The 21007-nt window shown below is 35.9% G+C and overlaps 1 protein-coding gene across 11 annotated transcripts in view; it reads right to left on the minus strand.

The window, feature by feature from the left end:
- The window catches only part of MPDZ (multiple PDZ domain crumbs cell polarity complex component), a 157108-nt gene that overhangs the window by 52463 nt on the left and 83638 nt on the right, over window positions 1-21007 (minus strand). For all 11 annotated transcript variants that reach the window (XM_087444589.1, XM_087444594.1, XM_087444591.1 and 8 more), the window contains 4 exons: window positions 14061-14342; window positions 13681-13804; window positions 6433-6631; window positions 709-813 (listed from right to left, as the gene is read on the minus strand). In XM_087444589.1, coding sequence (XP_087300715.1) covers window positions 709-813; window positions 6433-6631; window positions 13681-13804; window positions 14061-14342 — 710 coding nt within the window. The remainder of the gene's footprint in view (window positions 1-708; window positions 814-6432; window positions 6632-13680; window positions 13805-14060; window positions 14343-21007) is intronic.

A 21007-nucleotide genomic window follows, 5' to 3' on the forward strand; every position in this document is an offset into this window, starting at 1 on the left:
GCGAAAAAAACAGGCCCGTATCTGAGAGTATAAAATGGTACGTTCTTCAGGGAAAAACATTATTTCTCTCCCTGTTTTGAACTCAGTCAGCAGGAGCATCAAAATCTAGTTCCTGCCTTTTCTAAGGGAAAAAACCCTTTTCCCTTTGTTATTTAAAGGTTCTTAATACAGTGTGTATCAAGAGCCCTTAAAAAGCCATATATTCTCCTTCCTAACAGGCACATATACCAAGATGTTCAGCTCAACATTCTCCAAAAGATTAAAAAATAACCACTAAAAACGTTTCTGAACCTGTATGTTAAAAAAGGAATAAATAAAATTTCTGAAAATGTTTGAAAAGACTTATGAAAGAGAAAAAAGGCATGATAAAATACTACACAAATTGTAGGTTCCAGGGAATTAATGCAATAATATTCTTATCTGGGGCGAATTGCCCAAACTCACTATGTTAAAAGTGCTATATTGAGTGGCATAATTAAAGATGATTTTAGTTTCTTAATTTGAATTCATCTATTTTCCACACTGTATAATAATTACTTAAGTAATAGGGTTTTCCCTCTATTGTTCAAAATATTTTTTTAAATCTTAAAAGAGGGAAAGGAATTCAGTCTTTTTCATTGCTAGTTCTCCCTGACTATGGATTCAAAACTCTTCTTTGTAACTTGCTGTATCATTCATTCATTGTAGCAGGCTGACTGTTTTACTTACCTGCCAGTGTATGAAGAAAAAATATCCAGTGCCATTAGTCCTCCAGATTGTTGTCCTAAGCTCATTCTGAACTCTTCCAAATGCTCTGCAGGCACATAGGTAATTCTGGAACAGAACACAATTCGTAAAAGCAAAGGGAAGCAAAATTTTGGCTAACTGTTAGGAAAAGCTTCCAAAATATAGAAATGAAATTATATTGTCCCTTTATCCCTACTTTTTCACACAACTCATTTAATCAGCTTACTCAGTAGAGAATCCAAACTTCAAAAGCATAAAATATCCTATGGGCAAGAATAACAACAGAAATTAAATTTTAAAATGCTGCTGACAACCTATGTGTTTACCAATAATCATAGGGGAGAGCAGAGCAGCATCGTTAATATTTCCAAATGAGAAGACTAACAGCAACTTTTTGAAATTAGAAAGATCTATGAATCCTCAGAAAAATAACTGTCAGTAATAACATTAATTTCATCCAAAGATTTTTGGGTTCCTTAGCACAAACAAATTAGGTGGACTGTACTCTATTAAAACACTGGGTATCCCAAATTACTTCACATTCTTCCACAATACATAATTAATTATGGATATTAACAAGGATTATCAACTAATTATATATTAGCTCTATTAAGTTATAAATTCTCAAGTCTGAAGCTAAACCATTATAAGTTTATAGAAAGACTCTCATACTAATTTGTAGCAACTTCGTAAAGGTTCATTTTGGTTTCAGAGAAAGGGCTACTGTTTACACTTGAATGGTCACTTACTAATTTGACAAGTACTAGCTGAATGCCTATATTGTACAAGCCACTGAGCTGGATGCTGGCTACAGCTGCAATGTTTAAAAACTCACATTTGAAATTCAAGTTTACTGCTGTCCCATAAGGCTACATAGCTGATATATTTAAGTAGGTTGCTCCAAGATCCTCAAATTAATGAACAGTATGGTAAGAAAAATACTGCATTTTCAGTCAGTTCAGCATGTATGTGCAACTAAAAAAATGTATTAAAAACGCACAACATAAAAATCATGAAGACTATTAAACCAGCTATCCATAACTTACCTGTGAAGACAGTAAGTATATAAAATCTTAGCACTGGAGGGCAAGGATAAAAGGATTGTCTTTTATGTTATAATAAAATAAGAATTATACCAAAGGCATAATTTATTGAGGAGGATATATCATTTCAGATATACTGGTTATTCCATAAAAAGCATTCAGTCTGTGAGGTCACTTCGGTTTAGAGTCACAAAACACAGTTCTGTTGCTCATCAGGAGGGTGATGGGAAGGTAAATCACTACCACTGAATCTCCATATCCTCAACCACAAAAAGGATGTCACTCGTCACGAGGCTACATGAGCTGACGAGCATAATACAAATGTAAGGCAGTGCTCTCACAGGCGCCAGCCAGCCTGGTCACACCTCAGCACTCTGGCAAAATCCGTGGACTGTGAAAATCTCTTCATGACACTTTTCCCTCAAAGATCAAAAAATGAAGCAGAAAGCACAGTTTGGTGGAGTTAGGACTGGGCTGAGTCAGAGAACTGCATCCTAATTCTGGCCTTACTTAATTTATTCATCTATAGAAGCACCTTCTCGATGGTGTTACAAAAATACATTGAATAGTCAATCTGCATTTATCCCTTCAAAAATAATCCAACAAAAATGTGTAAGACATTATGTCAGGAAAGAAGACTGATTGTATTTTACACAAAGAAAAAGGGTTATATAAAATCTAAAACCTGAAAAGCCTATTCAAGAAAACTGGCATTATTTCTGAAGATTCAGTAAAGGTAAAACTTATATAAATAAAACCTTAAGAAAAAAAGCCAGGAAGAGGTAAGGAGGGAAAACTAGAACATAATAATGAAAATAATAATCAGTTCCAAGTATTTAATTTTTTAATGGGTTTGAAAAGGAAAAGATGTTTCTGTTCCAAACAATGTTGACAATGAGTTTTCCTCTGTATTTGTTCAAAGTTGTTTTTCCTTTTACCAAACGGTGGGGGAGCGGGAGCTTTACAAATATGTTTCTGATACTCTAGGTAGCAGTGAGAAAGAGGAAAGAAGGCAGTTTTCATAAATATTTAGCCCAACACAGACAGCGAGGCCACCAGAACAAGCATCCCACAATGCAACAGCAAATGCAGAGCTATTCTAACACATGCCTGGTCACATAGCCACACAAACCTCCAAACCACCAACAAAGAACACCAAAACTGAATTACAAACTGCGTCAACACACTGCAACAGCTTATTTGAGAGCTGTATTAAAAATTCTTAAACATAAACTAACCTTTGGTTACACTTGAAGTGGAAGAAAAAAGAACAGCATTAGTGATGCGGAAATGTGACACACCTATTAATCCAGAAACCTCGCCTGCACGCGCAGACAGGATCACTCCCTCACAAAGGAGCTCGAAAGCTTAGTGGTTGGAAAATACGATTTCTAAATGAGCTCACACTCATCAGTGCAATGTGAAAATGTAACAATCTCAGAGCTCTTTTGGAATTTACGTTCTTCTATAAATGAAGGGAAAAAAAGCCCAAATGTATGCACTGATTCTATATCTGGATCCATCCCTGCATCGGGACGTTACAAAAGCACGAAATGGTTTTCACAGACAAGTTGTAACACACAGCCATAATAAGCTTTTGAATCACCGATACTCACACATAAAATGGGGCTCGATCGTCAGCAGGTGCTGAAGAAAATCTAGAATGTGAAGCATACGCCGCGGCATCTTTTTACAATGGTGTTAACAAATGTCAATGTCTTGTGCTGAATGTGAGATGCATACATATGTAGTTAAAAGTGGGTGCTCCTGGTTGTTTTTTTCCCCTTTCCACCTCCCTCCCATCTACACCTCCCCCAGAAAAGCATCTGCTCTTTACTGGTGTCTATAGCCATGATTATTAGCAAGCATGGAAAACGTAACTGCAATCAATCTTTTATTCCTTGATCAGGAATTCATCCCACATTTTAGGTTAAGGCAGGTGAATTCTGATTCAGCTTGGTAATTATCTGGCAGATGTTACAAGCAGCTGCTGCTAAGCGCAAAACCCTGGCTATTATTACAGAAATATAAGAGCTCCTGGCAAGGTGGAGTGAGAAGTGAAACAGAATGCATTCTGGTGAGGCTTCACATCTGGTTTTCCATAGAAAATAATGAAACCTGGAACTTAAACTGGCTGTTCTTGAACTCTTGAAACTCAAATTATCTACCCAGGCATGCATGAACGCACACATACAGAGTTCCTAGCCATCTACGGTAAATGGCAAAAAAGAAATCCAGTGCATTGTCTTAATAAGCAATGCTTGTCCTAAAACCAATCAGTTATGTAACCGAACCATTTAGAGTCTTTTGTTTTTAAAGTCCCTACAATACCCTCCCCCACTGCCACCCGAGATTAGGCGAGGTTCAGAGCAAGAAATAAAGAGGAGGAGATGTGGATGGAGCCCACATCCAGGCGATGGCTACAAAGCTTAACTGGCCAGAGGCAATGTTATGGTTCCATTCAGAGTAAGGGAAGGACTAGACTTTCCCTTTGGGAGGATTACTCACACAGCTTTCAAGGTAATTCTAAAGCTTTTGCTTCATAAAAGTAAGCGATAGGGAGGGAGACAGGGCCAAAAAACACTTCACGCAAAACACACAGAACGTGCTGCTTGGCCCTGGGCAATCTAAATGGCTATTTGTTTTATCATTTAACACATTTTTTCTGAAAAAGGATTACATGATTCTAATTTCTTTCTACCATTTACCCAATGAGTCAAACTATAACCATCTGAATCATAGCTTTAGTAGGACACTTGAGAAGAAATCCATGTGTCTGTGGGTGTATTTGTGAGTGTGTGTGCATGTGCACACATATGTGAGCACGTGAGAAAAAGACTGATTGACTGAGTGACTGATTTCCAGGGGAGGGAAGGTTATAGGATTTTTCTTATTTTCTTTTTTTAATATAAGATACTACACTATATTTTGCCTCCTGAGATCCTAAAGCAATTATTTATGAAGCTAGCTCTCTAGATAATCCTTTTAAGGTCACAATCAAGCTGTTATCTGCATGAATGGGGAAATTCTGGTGCTGAACCAGAGGGTGGGAAAATGAACAAAAAAACAAGACAAAACAAAAAACAGTAACAACAGAAACTAGGAAAGGAGAAAGGAGCTTGAAAACATACCTGACAACTTTTTTAGAGTTGACTAAATACATGACTTAGGCCAAATCAGTGTCACAACGGTCTTATTTTTTATCTACTTTTTAAGTTCTGCAGTACATTAGAACTGAGGGGTAAGGCTAGAACCAAGCAACAATTCTCGGGCTCAGAGTGCCTACTAGTGGGCAGGGACCTGCGTCAGTGCTTATAGCATGACACAGCATTATCACAGAAGAAATCAAATGATCAGTTACTAGGCCACCTGCATTTTATACTACCTCTAAACTATGTAAGTGAAAGTCTTGCAATAAATAGTCTCCATGTGGATCCATATCATTCACCTTTTCAGCAAAAGGAATGGACACAAAAAGAGTGGTGAGGAAAGCATTAAGGTTTCTCCTTCTTAGTGTAGAAGCACAGACATTTTTAATGCTATTCACTTGTACTAACATTATTACTAAGATAATTAAGGAACTGTCACATGATGATCTGTTCCATTATAAAAGTCAAAAGCATGCAAAAATATGATAGCCCATTAGTGAAATTCTGCCTAAAAATAATACCTCTTTAATAAATCAACAGAACCACTCTAAATGGTACATATTTTTCTGCTTTTTATTGACGGTGGAATGAAAAACAGACTGTAAATAGTTTTTCTCACCTAAGCTCTAGTAACACATATTTTGCAAAAGAATAATACAGAATGCAGTCAGTAAAATAATGTTAATACAAAAAAATCTCCCTTACTATTAATCATTAAATCAATTTAAGATAATCTTTCCGTGGACTCTTATTTTATTATTTTTATCCCTTATACATTAAGTACAAACATTCAATGATTAATGCCAGAGAAAAAACCCAAGCTATTACATTGATGAGGTGTGACAATAAAGTCATGAAATCATTTTTATGTTGGCACAAGAAATGTTTAGTGACTTAAAAACCAAACCATGTGTATGACGTGCTTTTAGCACGTTATGGGATTATGGGACATTTTAAGCACTTCCCAACAAAATACCCTATATAACCTATGATCAGACTATATCAACATATTGGAAAATTCTCTTGGATCACAAGGCAGTTCAAAAAAGGGTAAAATATGTCAGACTGGCACTATTCTATATGGTCCTTTCCATGCCTGGCCCTTTCAAGAACTGGCTTAGTTCTAGGGCTCATACTAGTCAATTAGGTAGTAAACAATTCCTTATATTAAGCCCAAACCACATTTCTTTTTAAGATCCTAAGAGTGGACCCTCCTGCTCTGTGACAGATGTCTGCTATCTCTCACTTCTAAGTTTTTCCAGAAATCATTGGAGAAGTAAAATTAAAAACAGAATGTAACACTGTTTTCAAATATTTCAACTTTGCTATCATCTTAAAGAGACTATATCTACAATCAAGAACTATTGTATAGTCAAATTCTTAAGTGATTTATATTAAATAAATGTGATAATTTTAGTATATCAAACAGAAGTATATCATGAAAAAAAAATTCTGATTAAATCATTGAAATTCCTGAATTTCCCAAGCCAAACCAGGGTCCAAATGATACTTACTTTATGTCAGGCCCAATGAGAGAATGTCTTCTCAGCATGGCTCGCGCCTGGGCGTTGGTTAAACTGATAGTAGATTCTTCATTAATAGACAAGATGCAGTCCCCAACAGCAATCTGGCCATCTCGACTAATGGCACCTCCATGGATAATGCTTCGAACAATCATCCCCAAGCCATCTTTATCAGCACTTACTGTCATCCCTATGGTAAAGGAGAAACACAGATACATATTAAATAGGTGGCTTTCAAATTCATTTTAATTTGAATTTAATAATGCCCATAGATTCATAGATAAAAGAATAGGAGTACCCTTCTTAGCCAATATAAAACAATCAAAGAAAAAAAGAGAAAAAGCTAGTTTCTAACAAAAAATATTTTTTAAGTAAGTTTTGCAATGTTTGTGAAACTGCATCTAGATAAAGACACTCCATGTTGAATACATTAGAGATGAAATAGGTCTATACTGCAGGGTGAATGTAACTTAGGCTATTTGATGTGCTGCCCCTTAAATGGAAAGCTCTTCCAGGGAGAATATTTTGACTGTATCAAATCAATTTTATAATAGCAGTTCATCTCTCATGCATATAAGAGAATAAAGAGCAGACTACGAATGGAAAATGAGTTCTATAGATTAAGAAACTCTACACTATTACCTTATTTCTAGATCACTGGGTCATTCAGTATATATTTACTATATGCTTACATGTGCCAAGTAATACTCCAGTTGCTTGAGATGAAAAAGCATAACACAGGATTCCTAACATCAAGAAGCTTGTATTCAAGTCTTATCTTCAGTGCCTACCACAGTGCCGGAATGTATAGCAGTCTGTTGAACTGAACTGATTCTAATATACTCCCGTTTAATCTCCAAATCTGAACTTCTACGAGCTCCGGACTTGGATACTCAACTGCCCTCCTGACATGTTCCCTGGATGACTAATAGGAAATGCAAGCTGAGTACGTATAAAATTGCATTTCCAAGTTTACACCTCCCCTTATTTCTCCATTTGTCTTTCTCTTTTTGGAAACGGCATGGCCATACTACTCTCCATTACTCAAAGCAGAAATGTTAACATTGTTCTTGATTCCTACCTCTCTCTCGCCTCTTACATTTAATCCATCACCAAGTCCTGTCACTGCTATCTCCAAAACTTACCTTGAATCCATTCGCCTTTCTCCATACTAACTCTAGACCAAACCAGCACCTTTTCTTGCATCTCTTGTTGAAACAGCCTCCTAACTGGTCTCCAGTGTTGTCCCCTCCAATACATTCTTTTCACAGCAGACAGAGCGACCATTCCAAAAAGACACATTACATCACTCCACTGCTAATAATCCTTCCTCTTATGCTAACACCACACCTATTTGGCACAGTCCAAAGGGCACTGGTGGCCTGGCCCTCCCAAACATGCACCCTTCCTTTGTGCCATGTCCTCCTTGTCTCCCTGTGTTCCAGCCACATGGACTTCCTTCAGAAATACACACAGCTAGTCTCTCCCCATTTCAGAGTCTTTGTCTAACATCCTCTTTCTACAGCTCACACAGCTAATTCCTTCTCACTCTTCAACATCACTTCCTCAGAAAGGCCTTCTCAACAAACCCCATCTAAATTAATGTTCCCTTTGCATCCTAACTTACCCTATTCCTTCAAAAATATAAAACCTTTTGAAATTATGCTTAAAACTCTACATAAAGTAATGTAAATGCACTTAAAACCAGGTGCTGAAAGTTCCTTCCAAAACAAGATTACATAATTAAGATAGGGATAGATATAAAGCTATAAGGGTATTTATAAAAACTTTCCTTGAGAGAAGTCACAAATTCCAGGTTTTTATATATTTTTTTAAAACAGAAAGAAATTCTTTCTTTCTAAATATTAATTCTAATTTTACCAAATTAGACAGGCTATTTCAAGTATTTTTTAAAATGATCCTGACTACACTATGTTTCCAGCCTGATATTTCATGTCTGGATATGGGTCATCCAGGCTCCTAGTTATCATTTTCTAATAGAAATAAATCATTACCAAACGTATTTGAAATGTCTTGTTTAAACTCATACTAATGATTCTTAAATGTACTGTTATTAAGGAAACACTTCTGCTTACTGTAAACCAACAAACAAGTTTAGACACTATTTCACCCAAGGTGGGTTTCTTATGAGCAAAGAGGCTGGCTCTAGTTTGCCCTGACACCGCCACCCTTCCTACCAAGACCCACCAAACAACTGTACTGTGGTAAAACTGAAATGGATGACTACAAACCAAAATTTAACTCAGTGGTCCATACTTGGAATCTAACCCATCATCTGTTTTCACTAGCACCATGCATTCTACAATACAGCCAGCCACAGACATGGGACAAGTCATCATGAGCTATGGTCGACATGACCCCTGAATTCATTTTTAATATGAATATATTTAACTCCAGACTCTATCAGCTACTAAGGCTGTCAGGTCATGTCAATCAAGGCTGTCAACAATGTCAACCATATAAACCAAGTGGGTGGTTAGATCAGCTTATACTTTCCTTTCACCAAATGATAATTTTCAGGGTTCAACAACTTCGAGGTAATATCTACTAACTAGATTTTGGTTGTAACTTGTAAGATCGCTCAACTTTTTCCTGGAAGAAGTATAATAGAGTAGCCCAAACTATGTACTGTAGAACCAGAGAATTGGTTCCAAACCTGAGTTTACCACTTCTAACCAGTGTGGCTTTGGGCACCTGACTTAACCTCACATAGGGCCTCCCCATCTGTAAAATGGGGACAATGCTCACTTTTAGGGCTGTTAAAGAAATACGTGAAAAAAACATATGTAGATACCTTTCAAAGTGCCTGGCACAAAGTGTTCAACAAAGTACAAAAAAAAAAGCAAAAGAAAACTCACAGAATATATTTAAAATGCATCTCTACCCCAATCCAAAGTTACACTGTCCTCTAAAGGCTATATGCAAATCTTAATTCAGCTTCAAAACGAAGCTTGTTATTACAGCAATCTCAATGTCCCCTGGGTAACTCCAGCACTGAAGTGTATCGTGTAGTGTGTGAAATCCAGAGACAGACTGAGGCTGGAGGCCTGCTTCCCCTCCGAAGTCCTGAGCACTTGCAGAGAAACTCCTGAGTCTCTATGTTTCTGTGCCTAATCAGGGAAGAGAGGATAACACCTTCCTTTCCTTCTTACCTGTTTACCTTCAAGTCCTAATACTACATAATCAGCCAATGGACCACAGACCTGTCAAAAATCATCAAGATTAAACTCTTTAAAGGTCACTATATGCATGTGTACATGTATGTGTGTATCTGCATATGACATTTCCCCTCTAAATTTAACAAAGCTAAAAAAGAAAGTGATTCATGAAATCAAAGCAAATGGATTATGACAGCTTTTACAGAAACCTATCATTTATTAATAATTTCTTCTGGTTATCACTAGAGAAAGAAATTACCCAGAAAGCTAAAACTGCAAACACCCTCATATAGTTGATTAAGAGGAGACCATGAATCTAACAAAAGGTGTTCAGTGATAGACCCTTTCATAACATACTCTTACCAGAACGAAGCCAGCCTCTATTTAGATTTTCTAAAATCTTACCACACTTTTTCTTACTTCAAGTTGTAAAGGCAACACCTTTCTACATTAAAAGCTTAAATGAAGATGGATAGCAACTAGACCTTGGGTGGTGAACGAGATGCAGTATAGACAGAAGTCAAAATATAATGATGTACACCTGAAATTTATATAACGTTACAAATCAACATCACCTCACTTAAAAAAATTTTTAAAAAGCTTAAATGAATGCTTTAATTAAATTATTTTAAGGTTTTACACAGATCTTTAAAATAGGCCTTTTTCACTATTCTTTTACATTTACTTACTCTAAGTGCCGTAGAAATCAGAATACTAAACGTCTCCTGTCAAATGAGATAACAGAGAAATGTTCTTGCTTTGGTATACAGAATTTGAACTCCAAAATGCTAGAGAAACCTCGCTGGGTCCCAGGAAATCAAACAGCCAGGGACAAAGCCCTATAAACATTGTGGGTATGTAAATTAATTCAAATAATAGATATGAAGCAGAAAAGTAAAATGAAGAGTTACACTTTTATATTACAATTTGGTTGGTAAACTAATGGTCCTACGATTTCACTTTTAAGCGGTTTAGTCTCACACAGCAAATGAAAAAGCTCTTTTATACTTTAATTTTAAAATTAAACTACTGAGATTTCAATGCATTTCCTGATATGATAGAAAGCAAGGATACTTCACCTTTCACTATTTTTTCCTCAGGAGCTTAATCATCTTAGTATATTTTTTAAATCAAAACTTAAAAGCGAAGAGGGCCGGCCCAGTGGTGTAGTGGTTAAGTTCAGCGTGCTCTACTTCAGCAGCCCGGATACATGGGTTCAGATCCCGAGCGCAGACCTACACCACTTGTCAGCCATGCTGACACATACAAAATAGAAGAAGACTGGCATGGTTGTTAGCTCAGGGCTAATCTTCCTCAAGCCAAAAACAAAAAAAAGCTAAGGTGGAAGCAACCCAAGTGTCCAACAACAGATGAATGCATAAACAAAATCTGGTTGGTATATATACATACATATATATACACACACACACACACACACACACACACACACATATATACACACAATGGAATAGTATTCAGCCTTAATAAGGAAGGAAATTCTGACACATGGTACGACGTAGATGAACCTTGAAGATATTATGCTAAGTGAAATAAGCCAGTTACGAAGGGACAAATATTATATGATTCCACTTACATGAGGTACCTAGAATAGTCAAAATTCATAGAGATTGAGAGTAGAATGGTGGAGTTGCCAGGAGCAAGGGGAAAGGGAAGAGTGGGGAGTTAGTGTTTAATGGGTACAGAGTTTCAGTTGAGGAAGATGCAAAAGTTCTGGAGATGGATGGTGGTGATGGCTGCACAACAATGTGAATGTACTTAATGCCACAGAAACGTACACTTAAAAATGGTTAAAATGGTCAATTTTATGTTATGTATTTCGTACCACACTAAAAAAATGATGTATCCCGACATATTAACAGAATAAACAAAAAACCCATATGATTGTCTCAAGAGATGAAGAAAAATATTTGACCAAATTCAACATTCTCTCAGCAAACTAAAAACAGGTGAGCAATCCAAAGGGTCAGACTGTAAAACCAGATGTACTCAAACCACGGCTCTTACAAGAGCCTCCCAACTGCTTCCAATCTAATTCACCAGCTTGTGCTAGAAAGATGTTAAAACACAAATATGATCATGTCACTCTTCTGCCTTTAGCTCCCTGTGACTGTAGGAGCTTAAGGCAGGAGGGTGTTACAACGGAAGACCTGTGTCCCACACATGTCCTGGAGCAGCAGTAGTCTCCCACTTGGCATTCCTTTAGCTTCAACTCTAACTATACCTGCCACCACACTACATTTCATCCATACCAAACAAATTTCGGTAACGTTTCACATTTCTCTGCCTTAGCTCTAGCAGCTTCCAACTTTTCCCAATTCCTTAACTATGTGGTAAAAATCTATTCTTTCAAGAACTAAATCAAACATCTTCTCCTCTTTGAAACTTTTCTAAATTCCTCCACACTAAGAGAGCAGGGATCAGCTATTCCCTCTTTTAAGCCTTTGATGTTCTCTGTATGAGTGTCTATCATAGCATGTATAATATTGAAATGCATTTAGGATTTTATATGTTGATTAGCTTACTCTCTTAAACTGGTGCTCCATTATGGTGTCTATGCATAGTGGCTGGAATATAGAAAATAATAAATGTTTGATAGTTGAGTAAATAAATACACTGGAATAGGGTTTCTCATATGGGCTTTGTAAAATGTGTCTTACGAGCTAGTCAAAAAAATGGGTTTTATCGTCAATTAAATGTGAGAAATGCTGCATTCTATAATCTCTTCTTAGAAACCCACAACGCACATTTGAGTATCAAAGATACTGAGAAGCAGTGGAAACAGAAACCTGTCTCTTTATCACATTCCAAACTTTTAAACTTGGAACCCATTTATAAATAACTCCCATTAACATCTCACAGAACTAGTATTCTAAGTGACATGCTTTCAGAAACACTGCATGAGCAGACAAAATGTTCTGACATGCTTAGATATCTATAATATCTGTTTCATAATTAATGAACAGAAAGTTCTGTAGTTTAAGTTTTATATCATTCCATTAAATGTAATATATAATAAATAATTATAACTGAGTAGAAATTCTCTGCTGTTAATTCTCCATTTAGCTGCTGTTGGTGGTACTCAGTCACCACCAAATGGAATAAAATCTAGAAGGAGTCAGAGCCTGGAATCCCACTCACCAAGTCAGCACTGCTCAATTCCTCTGCCAAGTCTCAAATTTAACAAAGAAACAAGACCCTGCCATAAGTTATCAATGTAAAGGGTACCGGTAGGTTACATCATAGAAGGAACAAGATCTCTGATATAGCACTAACTTGAGTCTTGGGCTGCAATCAGGCACCCACAGCAAATGACAGATGATCCTATCTATCAGCACCGAGCACTGGGGACAGAGCTGAGTCACGTCACTGCTGAACTCAAAAGAACAAATGTACTCTGCCTCGAAATAATTTTGGCTACTGTAATTAGGATTTTATTTCTACAGGAAGTCTTCTTTGCCTAATTCAGAAGGTTTTGTGATTATTCACCAGCCATGACCTTTTATGGGTAAGAGAGGACACAAAAATCCTGCCACCTGGGAAGGACTACTGAAAAATGTGCATTTATATTTTGGTAGAGGCACACCTGGCTGGTCTTTTTAGTCTTTATTTCAATGAATGAAAGAAACTAAATACAAACTGACTTATGAATAACGGGTAACATTCAAAGAAACTAATAATTTGCTTTTCCAAAGAATTTAGAACTCCAAATTGCTGACTTTTCATTTTCTAAGAATTCCTTTTCTGATTTGCTGTTTCATACACAAACAATTCTTATATCTTTTACTTGAATGTAAATGAGGTTCATGAATACTTTTAAATAATTAAGACATGAGGGATTTAAGCTAGTCTGAAGTAAACAAATCTGTTAACCACTTCAGGGAAAATAAAAAGTACATAAAAAGAGAAACCATAAAAACTACAGGAAAAATTATAACATCTATCTTCCTATCTACAGCCAAAAATACTGAAACTATGTTCAATATTTCCTCTTGGCAAGAGGGTTGGAGGGAAAAGTATATGTAGAAAACAAGGAACTTACCTAGGCTAGAATTGCCTTTTGCTATAGTAATAGTCCTCTCAAAAGATTCTTTGGACATATTTTGGAATATGACACACTCGGCAGTAGAGGCGAGAGAGCTCTGCTGAATTAAGAACTCGGAGTCCTGACAGAAAATAAAAATAAGTCACATGGAAAGGAAAACTAGACTTTGGAGTATGAAATCAAAGTCACTGATATTCTCTAATTGGTTGTGCTTTATTCAGCAAGAACCTATAACCAAACAAGTTCAAAGGTTGCCTTCTGAAAATCTCAGTGTCAGGAGAGCACTCGCTCCAAATGGAGAGATAAGCCAGAATACTCTAACCCTTCACTGTCCCCAACATCATCACAATACACAAAACATATCTTTAAAACGTTACCTTTCCAACTGCATCAGGGAGCACAGAAGTGAGTTCTCCACTTGATATAACTTCATTTGGTAGGTGAGAATCAGTCCACGCGCTTGTGTTTTCACATTCGTATTGTCGTTCAACAGCATTTGCAGGTGTATAATCATTTATGGTAAAGCCAGAAGTAGGCCCCATGCTCAAGTCTACTGAAGGTGGACTCTCATCCTGTCTTTGCAGGAGATTCTGGGCATATAGCTCCTCCAAGGACATATGCAGATCAAGTACTGGATCTGAAGAATTTTCAGTAACATCCTGATAATTAAAGAAAAAATAAAAAATTATGGCCAGAATTACATCAATGTATTTTGTAAGATCTTAATGGACAACTAATTAATGAAAAACAAACATAATTATTCGTTACTCAAAGCATTAGCAAACATACAAATTCTTCACCTAGCTGATATTCTGCATATCTTTATTTTCATAAATGTTTTTAAATACATTTCCCACAAATCACACATCACATATTCTACTGTTATACTTGTAGATATACTGTATATAAGATCATTTAGATAGAATATTATTTTCTACCCACAAATAAAATCATTCAGAGTTCAGTCTACATAGAAAAGCAAATAACTTATATTTCCAAACCTCATTTAAAGAGTAGTCCATTTCCAGTCAGTCTGAAGTTCCTATTTGTTATAAGATCAAGAGCATAAGGAGTATGATATTAATTTAGATTCACGACAACCTCCAAGAGAAAGTTATTTTGATAGGCATTTACGGGTATTTGCGGAGAAGAATAGAAAGCCATACGACTCATATTACTATAGGGAAAATTTTCACAAATATTCTGCAAGATATAATGGAAGGAATACTAAGAAGGGGTGTCATAAAATGTAAGTTCTAATGCAGGTTCTCATATTAACAATCTGTACATCACAGAACCTCTCTTGGCCTTACATTAGATAATGTCTGAAATTCCCTGAAACTCTAAAATTCTACAGTTCTACATAAATACCCATATCTACTTATAACAGATATATTGTATCAATTATGTGCTTTGGGCACCAGTGCTCCATCAACTGCTGTTGAATAAATATATCAATTTTCCTTTCGATTCTTTTACTGATGTTTTTAAAGTATAAATGCAGTGTATGAATACACCATCATCAGAAAAGATTCAAGCCATACAGATACACATTGTGTATGCATACGAAGCATAATATGAAACCACTATTTCCAGTCCTTTCCCTAGTAGAAATCAATAGGGGCATCAGTTGGATGTTTATTCATCAATTTTTGTTATTTATCAGATTTTTATGCATTTGCATAATATATATGTACAAGTACACAAACGATATATATGTACAAGTGCACAAGCAAATGCATTTGCATAATATATATGTACAAGTACATAAGCACACATTCACACGTGAATCCATACATACATTTTTAAAACCTAAACCGAGCTATACACTAAGTCGTATGTTTTTATTAGCTTTTTTGAAGTATTTTATTATCTTGACAAAAGAGATTTCCATGTTAGCAAATAAAAGTCAACTTCAATCTTATAGCTATAAAATATTCCTAAGTATGGAAGGGACCAGAGTGCAGACTCTGGAGCCAGGCTGCCTGGGTTCAGAGGCTGGCTCCGTTACCAGTCAGCTGTTTGAGCTGTGGCAAGTTACTTAAATACTCTGTGCCCTGGTTCCCCCTCGTCTATTAACTGGGAAAAATAATAGGACCTGGTGCAAGACTATTGGGAGGACAGAGAGAGTTAATACCACGAAGTGGTAAAAACACGCTCGACTTAACAGAAAATGCCCAATAACTTTTAGCCATAGCTGTTATTTTTATTATACATCTTTGTGGACATGTCAGAATTTATTTAGTATGAACTCCTAGAATTAGAGCCGTGGGTCAAATGAGATGCAAACTTAAAATGCCGGTATACATTGCCAAATGGTCTTCCAATTTTCTCTCACAGAAAGAGAATATGAGAGTACCTATTAATTCATCTTGCCAACCCGAGATCACTTGACAATTTGATCTGTACCAAATATATTCAGAAGTATTTTAGTATTTTACTACGCATGTCCCTGACAATTAGTGAGAACATGCCATTTGTATATCTCCTCTCAACACTCCCTTCATATACTTTACTCAACTTTTTATCAGATGGCTTTTCACTTGTTGTCATTGACATATTCTCAATATAAAGTCTTTGTAATATATACTGCAAGTATTTTCCCAGCTCATCACTTGACTTTTAAGTTTGTACGTGTTACACACTTACACATGCAGAAGTTGTTCTTTATGTAATCGAGTGCTTTATGTAAATTCTTTATGAAATCAGAGTTGTCAAATTTTTTTGTGCTTCTGGGTTTTATATGTTGCTTAATAAGTCCTTCCACTGAAGTAAATTAAGTTCTTTCTAATATTTTTCTTCTACTTTATAAATGCTTTGTTTTCAGATTCAGTTTTAACCCATCCAGAATTTACTTCAGGGTGTGGTGTGAGATATGGGTCTCTTTTCATTTTTTCCAAATGGGTAATAAATTGCTCCAACACAATTTATTACACTCCTCCTCTTCAATCAAGCTTCATCTCTCTGGAATTATCAATTATTCCTGGTACAAAGAATTGAGGCAAGTGGGAACATCACACAAGCCAATAACGTCTTAAGAATCCTCAGGAACAAATGTTAGGGGAGTATCATCCTCCACATTCCTAGAACCTAAACAATAACCTGTTGGCTCATTCACTCAACTTTGATTATTTTAGTATTACAACAAACAACAATGTATTTACTACAAAATTGGTTAGCTTCTGTATTACTAAATTAATTATAATAATTAGGAGTAAATCATCTCTCCCACTCCTCAAATAAAGCTAACAATCAAAACTACTTTTCCTCAGAAAAAGAGGTCAAGCTGCCCTTGTTAGCTGGGGTTTACTGTAAATCGTGTAACAGAAATTTCCATGCATTATTCATGAAGGAGTTAACACAGACACATAGAAAAGAAAGAGCTAATCAACACACCAGACAACATACGCCTACTTCAGGAATGTTTCTGGTTGCTGAACAACCAAGTGAGTTTTATTTTTAAAAGTCTTATGGATCTAAAAGAAAAGCAGTTCTTCTCCCATAAGATGTCCAAAAATAACTCTACAATTTCCCAGTGCAACGTGGTCTCTAAACTGAAGTCTTTCAAAAATCCACATTAATATGTGCCTCCACTTGATATATTCTTGTCTTCAGGAAAAAATAGGGGAGAAATTATATTAAAATGTCAAATATACTTGAAAATAGCTCTGTTCCTTAAGTGTAACGAATAAGTTAAGGTTATACCTGAGCACATTATTTACCCAGATAATATATTTACACAAATCAGCTATATACTTATACATTCACTGGACACAACTGCTTTTCCTCAGTAAGCAGTCTACCACAGAAGTCGTCTTACACTTTTGAAAAATTTACTATAAGCACAGCTGCTGCAACTTATCATCATTCTCCCACTCTTTCTGAGATAACGTACACTTACTTTACTTTTTATACACTGACCCTACTGAGCAAAAAGGCACCATCTTCTATACTATTGAGAGCTTGCAGCTCTGTCACTAACACTTCCACAATCACTTCCACCATATTGAGCGATTTAATTAGTTTTTGATACTAACCTCTTCTCCAAAAATGAAAAAAGTAAGAAACAGTCTCAACATTGTAAACATGGATGTGAAGGCAGCAATATATAGACTGACATTAAGTAGAGAGTCATAGGAATATGTAGATTTTTTTTTTTCAATCATGGAATCCATTAGCTGTGTTTGGTGTACAAGATAAAGAGAGGTTTCTATCTCAACAAACACCATGTTCAACTTGCACTAGAATCTATAGCATTTCCTAGGGGGATCAATATTCAGGAATGCAGGACATGCACCAAACTGGTAATCGTCTCATCCCTGGAGCAAGAGTGAGAACATGGGTGCACAAGGGAGGGTGGGTTTGGAAGTGTGGATAAGGAGTATAAAGGGAAGCTCATCACATAGCTATTAAATCTTTATTGGGTGTATTTTTAAGCCAAAATGGGAAAAAATAAATGAAAGCATCTTCTCTCTCAAAACTATGTTGAGCTTTTAAACAAAAGTCTACAAGCATTTAAGTTTGGAAAAAATTATTTCTGCATTTTGTTGTATCTTTGTAGGTGACAAGGAAAAGGGGATAAAAAGATTAGTCAAAAAATTAAAACCTAGAACGATGAGAAAGGGAAAAACCCACTGGCTTTTTGCCTTTAAAATCCACGTTTCAATGACCTGCCTCTATTAATCCAAATGCGATGGAAATGGCATATTTTTCAGATTTTTGAGTAATGGTTATTCCCTTAAATCCTTATATGATAATAAATCAAATTAAGCAAACATCACTCCTTCAAAAAAAATTTTAAAAAGCAGAATGGGTCCCCAAACGGGAGAACTGTGTGTAGAGGAGCTCCAAGGTACGGCTGTGGCCCTCTCTCGTCTAAGTGGCTTCGCAGGCCCAGGCTCTGCGAGGAAGAGCAAGGTCTCCCTTTACGTTGAGTCCCTCCTCTGGGTGATTAGTTCTTACACCTTCTGCCGGCATACCTGACCAAGGTCAAATGACCTCTCATCAAAGTCAGGAGAGAGGTAAAATTTGTGCACTTCCAGCCACCATTTAAGGCTACAAGATTATTACATATTTAGCAAAATCAAAAACTTGAGGGATAGCTGAAATCCTCACACTCTATTTTATCCTTCTTTCAAATCAATACGGAGGCTTCTTTGTTTTTCTTAAATATCATATACTATACAATTTTATTTTATCCATTAAAAAGTCCTAAAGTGAGCTCATTTTTCTTTAAGAAAAATGGTCAATTCTAAACTCCATAAGAAATTGCCATTCTTTTAAAGTGAATTTAGTGCAAAGAAACAGGAAGATGAATGCATCATCTAATGTTCTATTTATTTACATACAATTTCCTAGTAAATATCTAGGTACTAAAAAAATGCCACACACAAAAAAACAAAAACAAAATAACATGGCAGAGATTTACCAGGATGGAGGAACAGTCCTACTTTCTAAGAAAACTGAAAGCACACAGGAGTTTCACAATGTGTTTTACAACACCCTCATTAATGTCTTCTTTGTTGTTTTGTAGTTTAAATATTTCAGTTGATAGCCTGCTTGCCAAAATCTGCTTCAACAAAAGAGTAAACTGCTTGGGATAAAAAAAAAAGGAGGCAAACAGACTTCAGTAAGCCAATATGTTGTGCTGTATACAGCCAGCATTTGCCCTGTAAAATATATGCTTCTCAGTATGCAGATTGTGTAATCCCTTTAAGTAACAATTACTAAGTTAAACAATGCGATCTGTCTCACTGGCAAGAAGAGTGTGCTACGCTGTAGATTAGGAGATTCCATTAGGAGACAACTCAGCTTCCAGCCCCGAGGCCAGTCAAGACTGAACACACTCCAGACAGGGCGCAGTCAGATAGACAGTCTCAGGTGTGGTGACAGAGGAGCAGCTGCTCCATTCAAGACTATGCGTTGCAAACCAATTCAAGGAGATCACCCAGCATCATTTGCAAGGACAACAGGTGCATCGTGAACATAAAAGAAAGCGCTTTGAAAATGTTCTGGCCAAAAAATTACTTGTTAATCAGGAAAGGAGAAAAACTGTGCTAGACGTATGGAAATTCTACTTTCCAACTTACTCATAAATACAGTTTCCCTTCCTACTGAATTTAATTTATCTGGAAAATATACATTTCATATGGTTAAGAAAAAATTATTCTCCAACCTTTCATTTTAATTTTTAATGTTTATTTATATTTCCAAAATAGAAAAATAAAGAAAATATACATATCCATAATACAAACTCTTCACCCACATTTAAAAGATATTAACATTTTGCCATATTGTCTTCAATCTCTCTTTCTTCTTAAAATGATATAATGTGTTAGAATACAGCTAAATCCCATGCTTCCTTTTTTCTCCAAGAACAACTTCTTTCCTGAAGTTGAGAAGTTTCATTCCCACACATTTTCAGGTTTTCTAATACACACATTCACACACATACTCATAAAAATACACCAAATTGCTTTGTATATCAATTTCTAGAAAATATAAACAATTCCAACAAATCAAGAGAAATACAAGCATCCAATGTAAAAATGGTCAAAAGATATAAAGAGGCCATTGACAGAAGTAAAAACCAAATGGCCAATATATGAAAAAGTGTTCAACCTCACTAGTAATCAAGAACTCCAAATTAAAATAGTAAGATACCATTTCACACCCAAAAGACTGGATAGGTTTTAAAATATTACTTATTAAACATTACGGAGTATATCAGCAAGAAAATGAACAGAATTGGGGCATTTATGTCAATAATCAATTATAAAATATAGATGGCACAGATATGTCAAATTGTAACTAAATTCTTCATTCATATCCAGTGACAAACATATTCTGCCATTCCTTGTGATTTTTATGTAAAGTATTCCTTGGCATCATTTTATACAAAAACATATGACAGCATTGAGTTTAACCTAGCTAGTAAATATTAAATTAATGCAAAAAATATTTTACTATCCAACTTTGCATGAAAGTCAGTTTTAAAACCATTAAGAAAATAAAGTGATTCTTGCAATTTTTCCAAAGTAGACACAGCTAAAAACACAATTTTAGAAATACAGTTCATTAAAATTTTTCTTTCTAACAGGAAAATCCTACTCAACGCTTTGAACCCTTGTGTCTATCACTTTGTATCACAGATCCTAGATTTCAATAGTCCCTAAGAATCTAACAGTCACCCAATCAACACTACGTACATGAAGCTGCACTCCAATCTGATAATGAATCCATGACTGGAGAAACATATGTCCCTCACATGCTACTCCCACAACCCCATAAACACTGACCTCTGGACAAATTACACACAAGGTTC

The sequence above is a fragment of the Ceratotherium simum genome, chromosome 20 (genome assembly GCF_057802395.1).
Source record: "Ceratotherium simum simum isolate JZ-2026a chromosome 20, ASM5780239v1, whole genome shotgun sequence".
Lineage (NCBI taxonomy): Eukaryota > Metazoa > Chordata > Mammalia > Perissodactyla > Rhinocerotidae > Ceratotherium > Ceratotherium simum.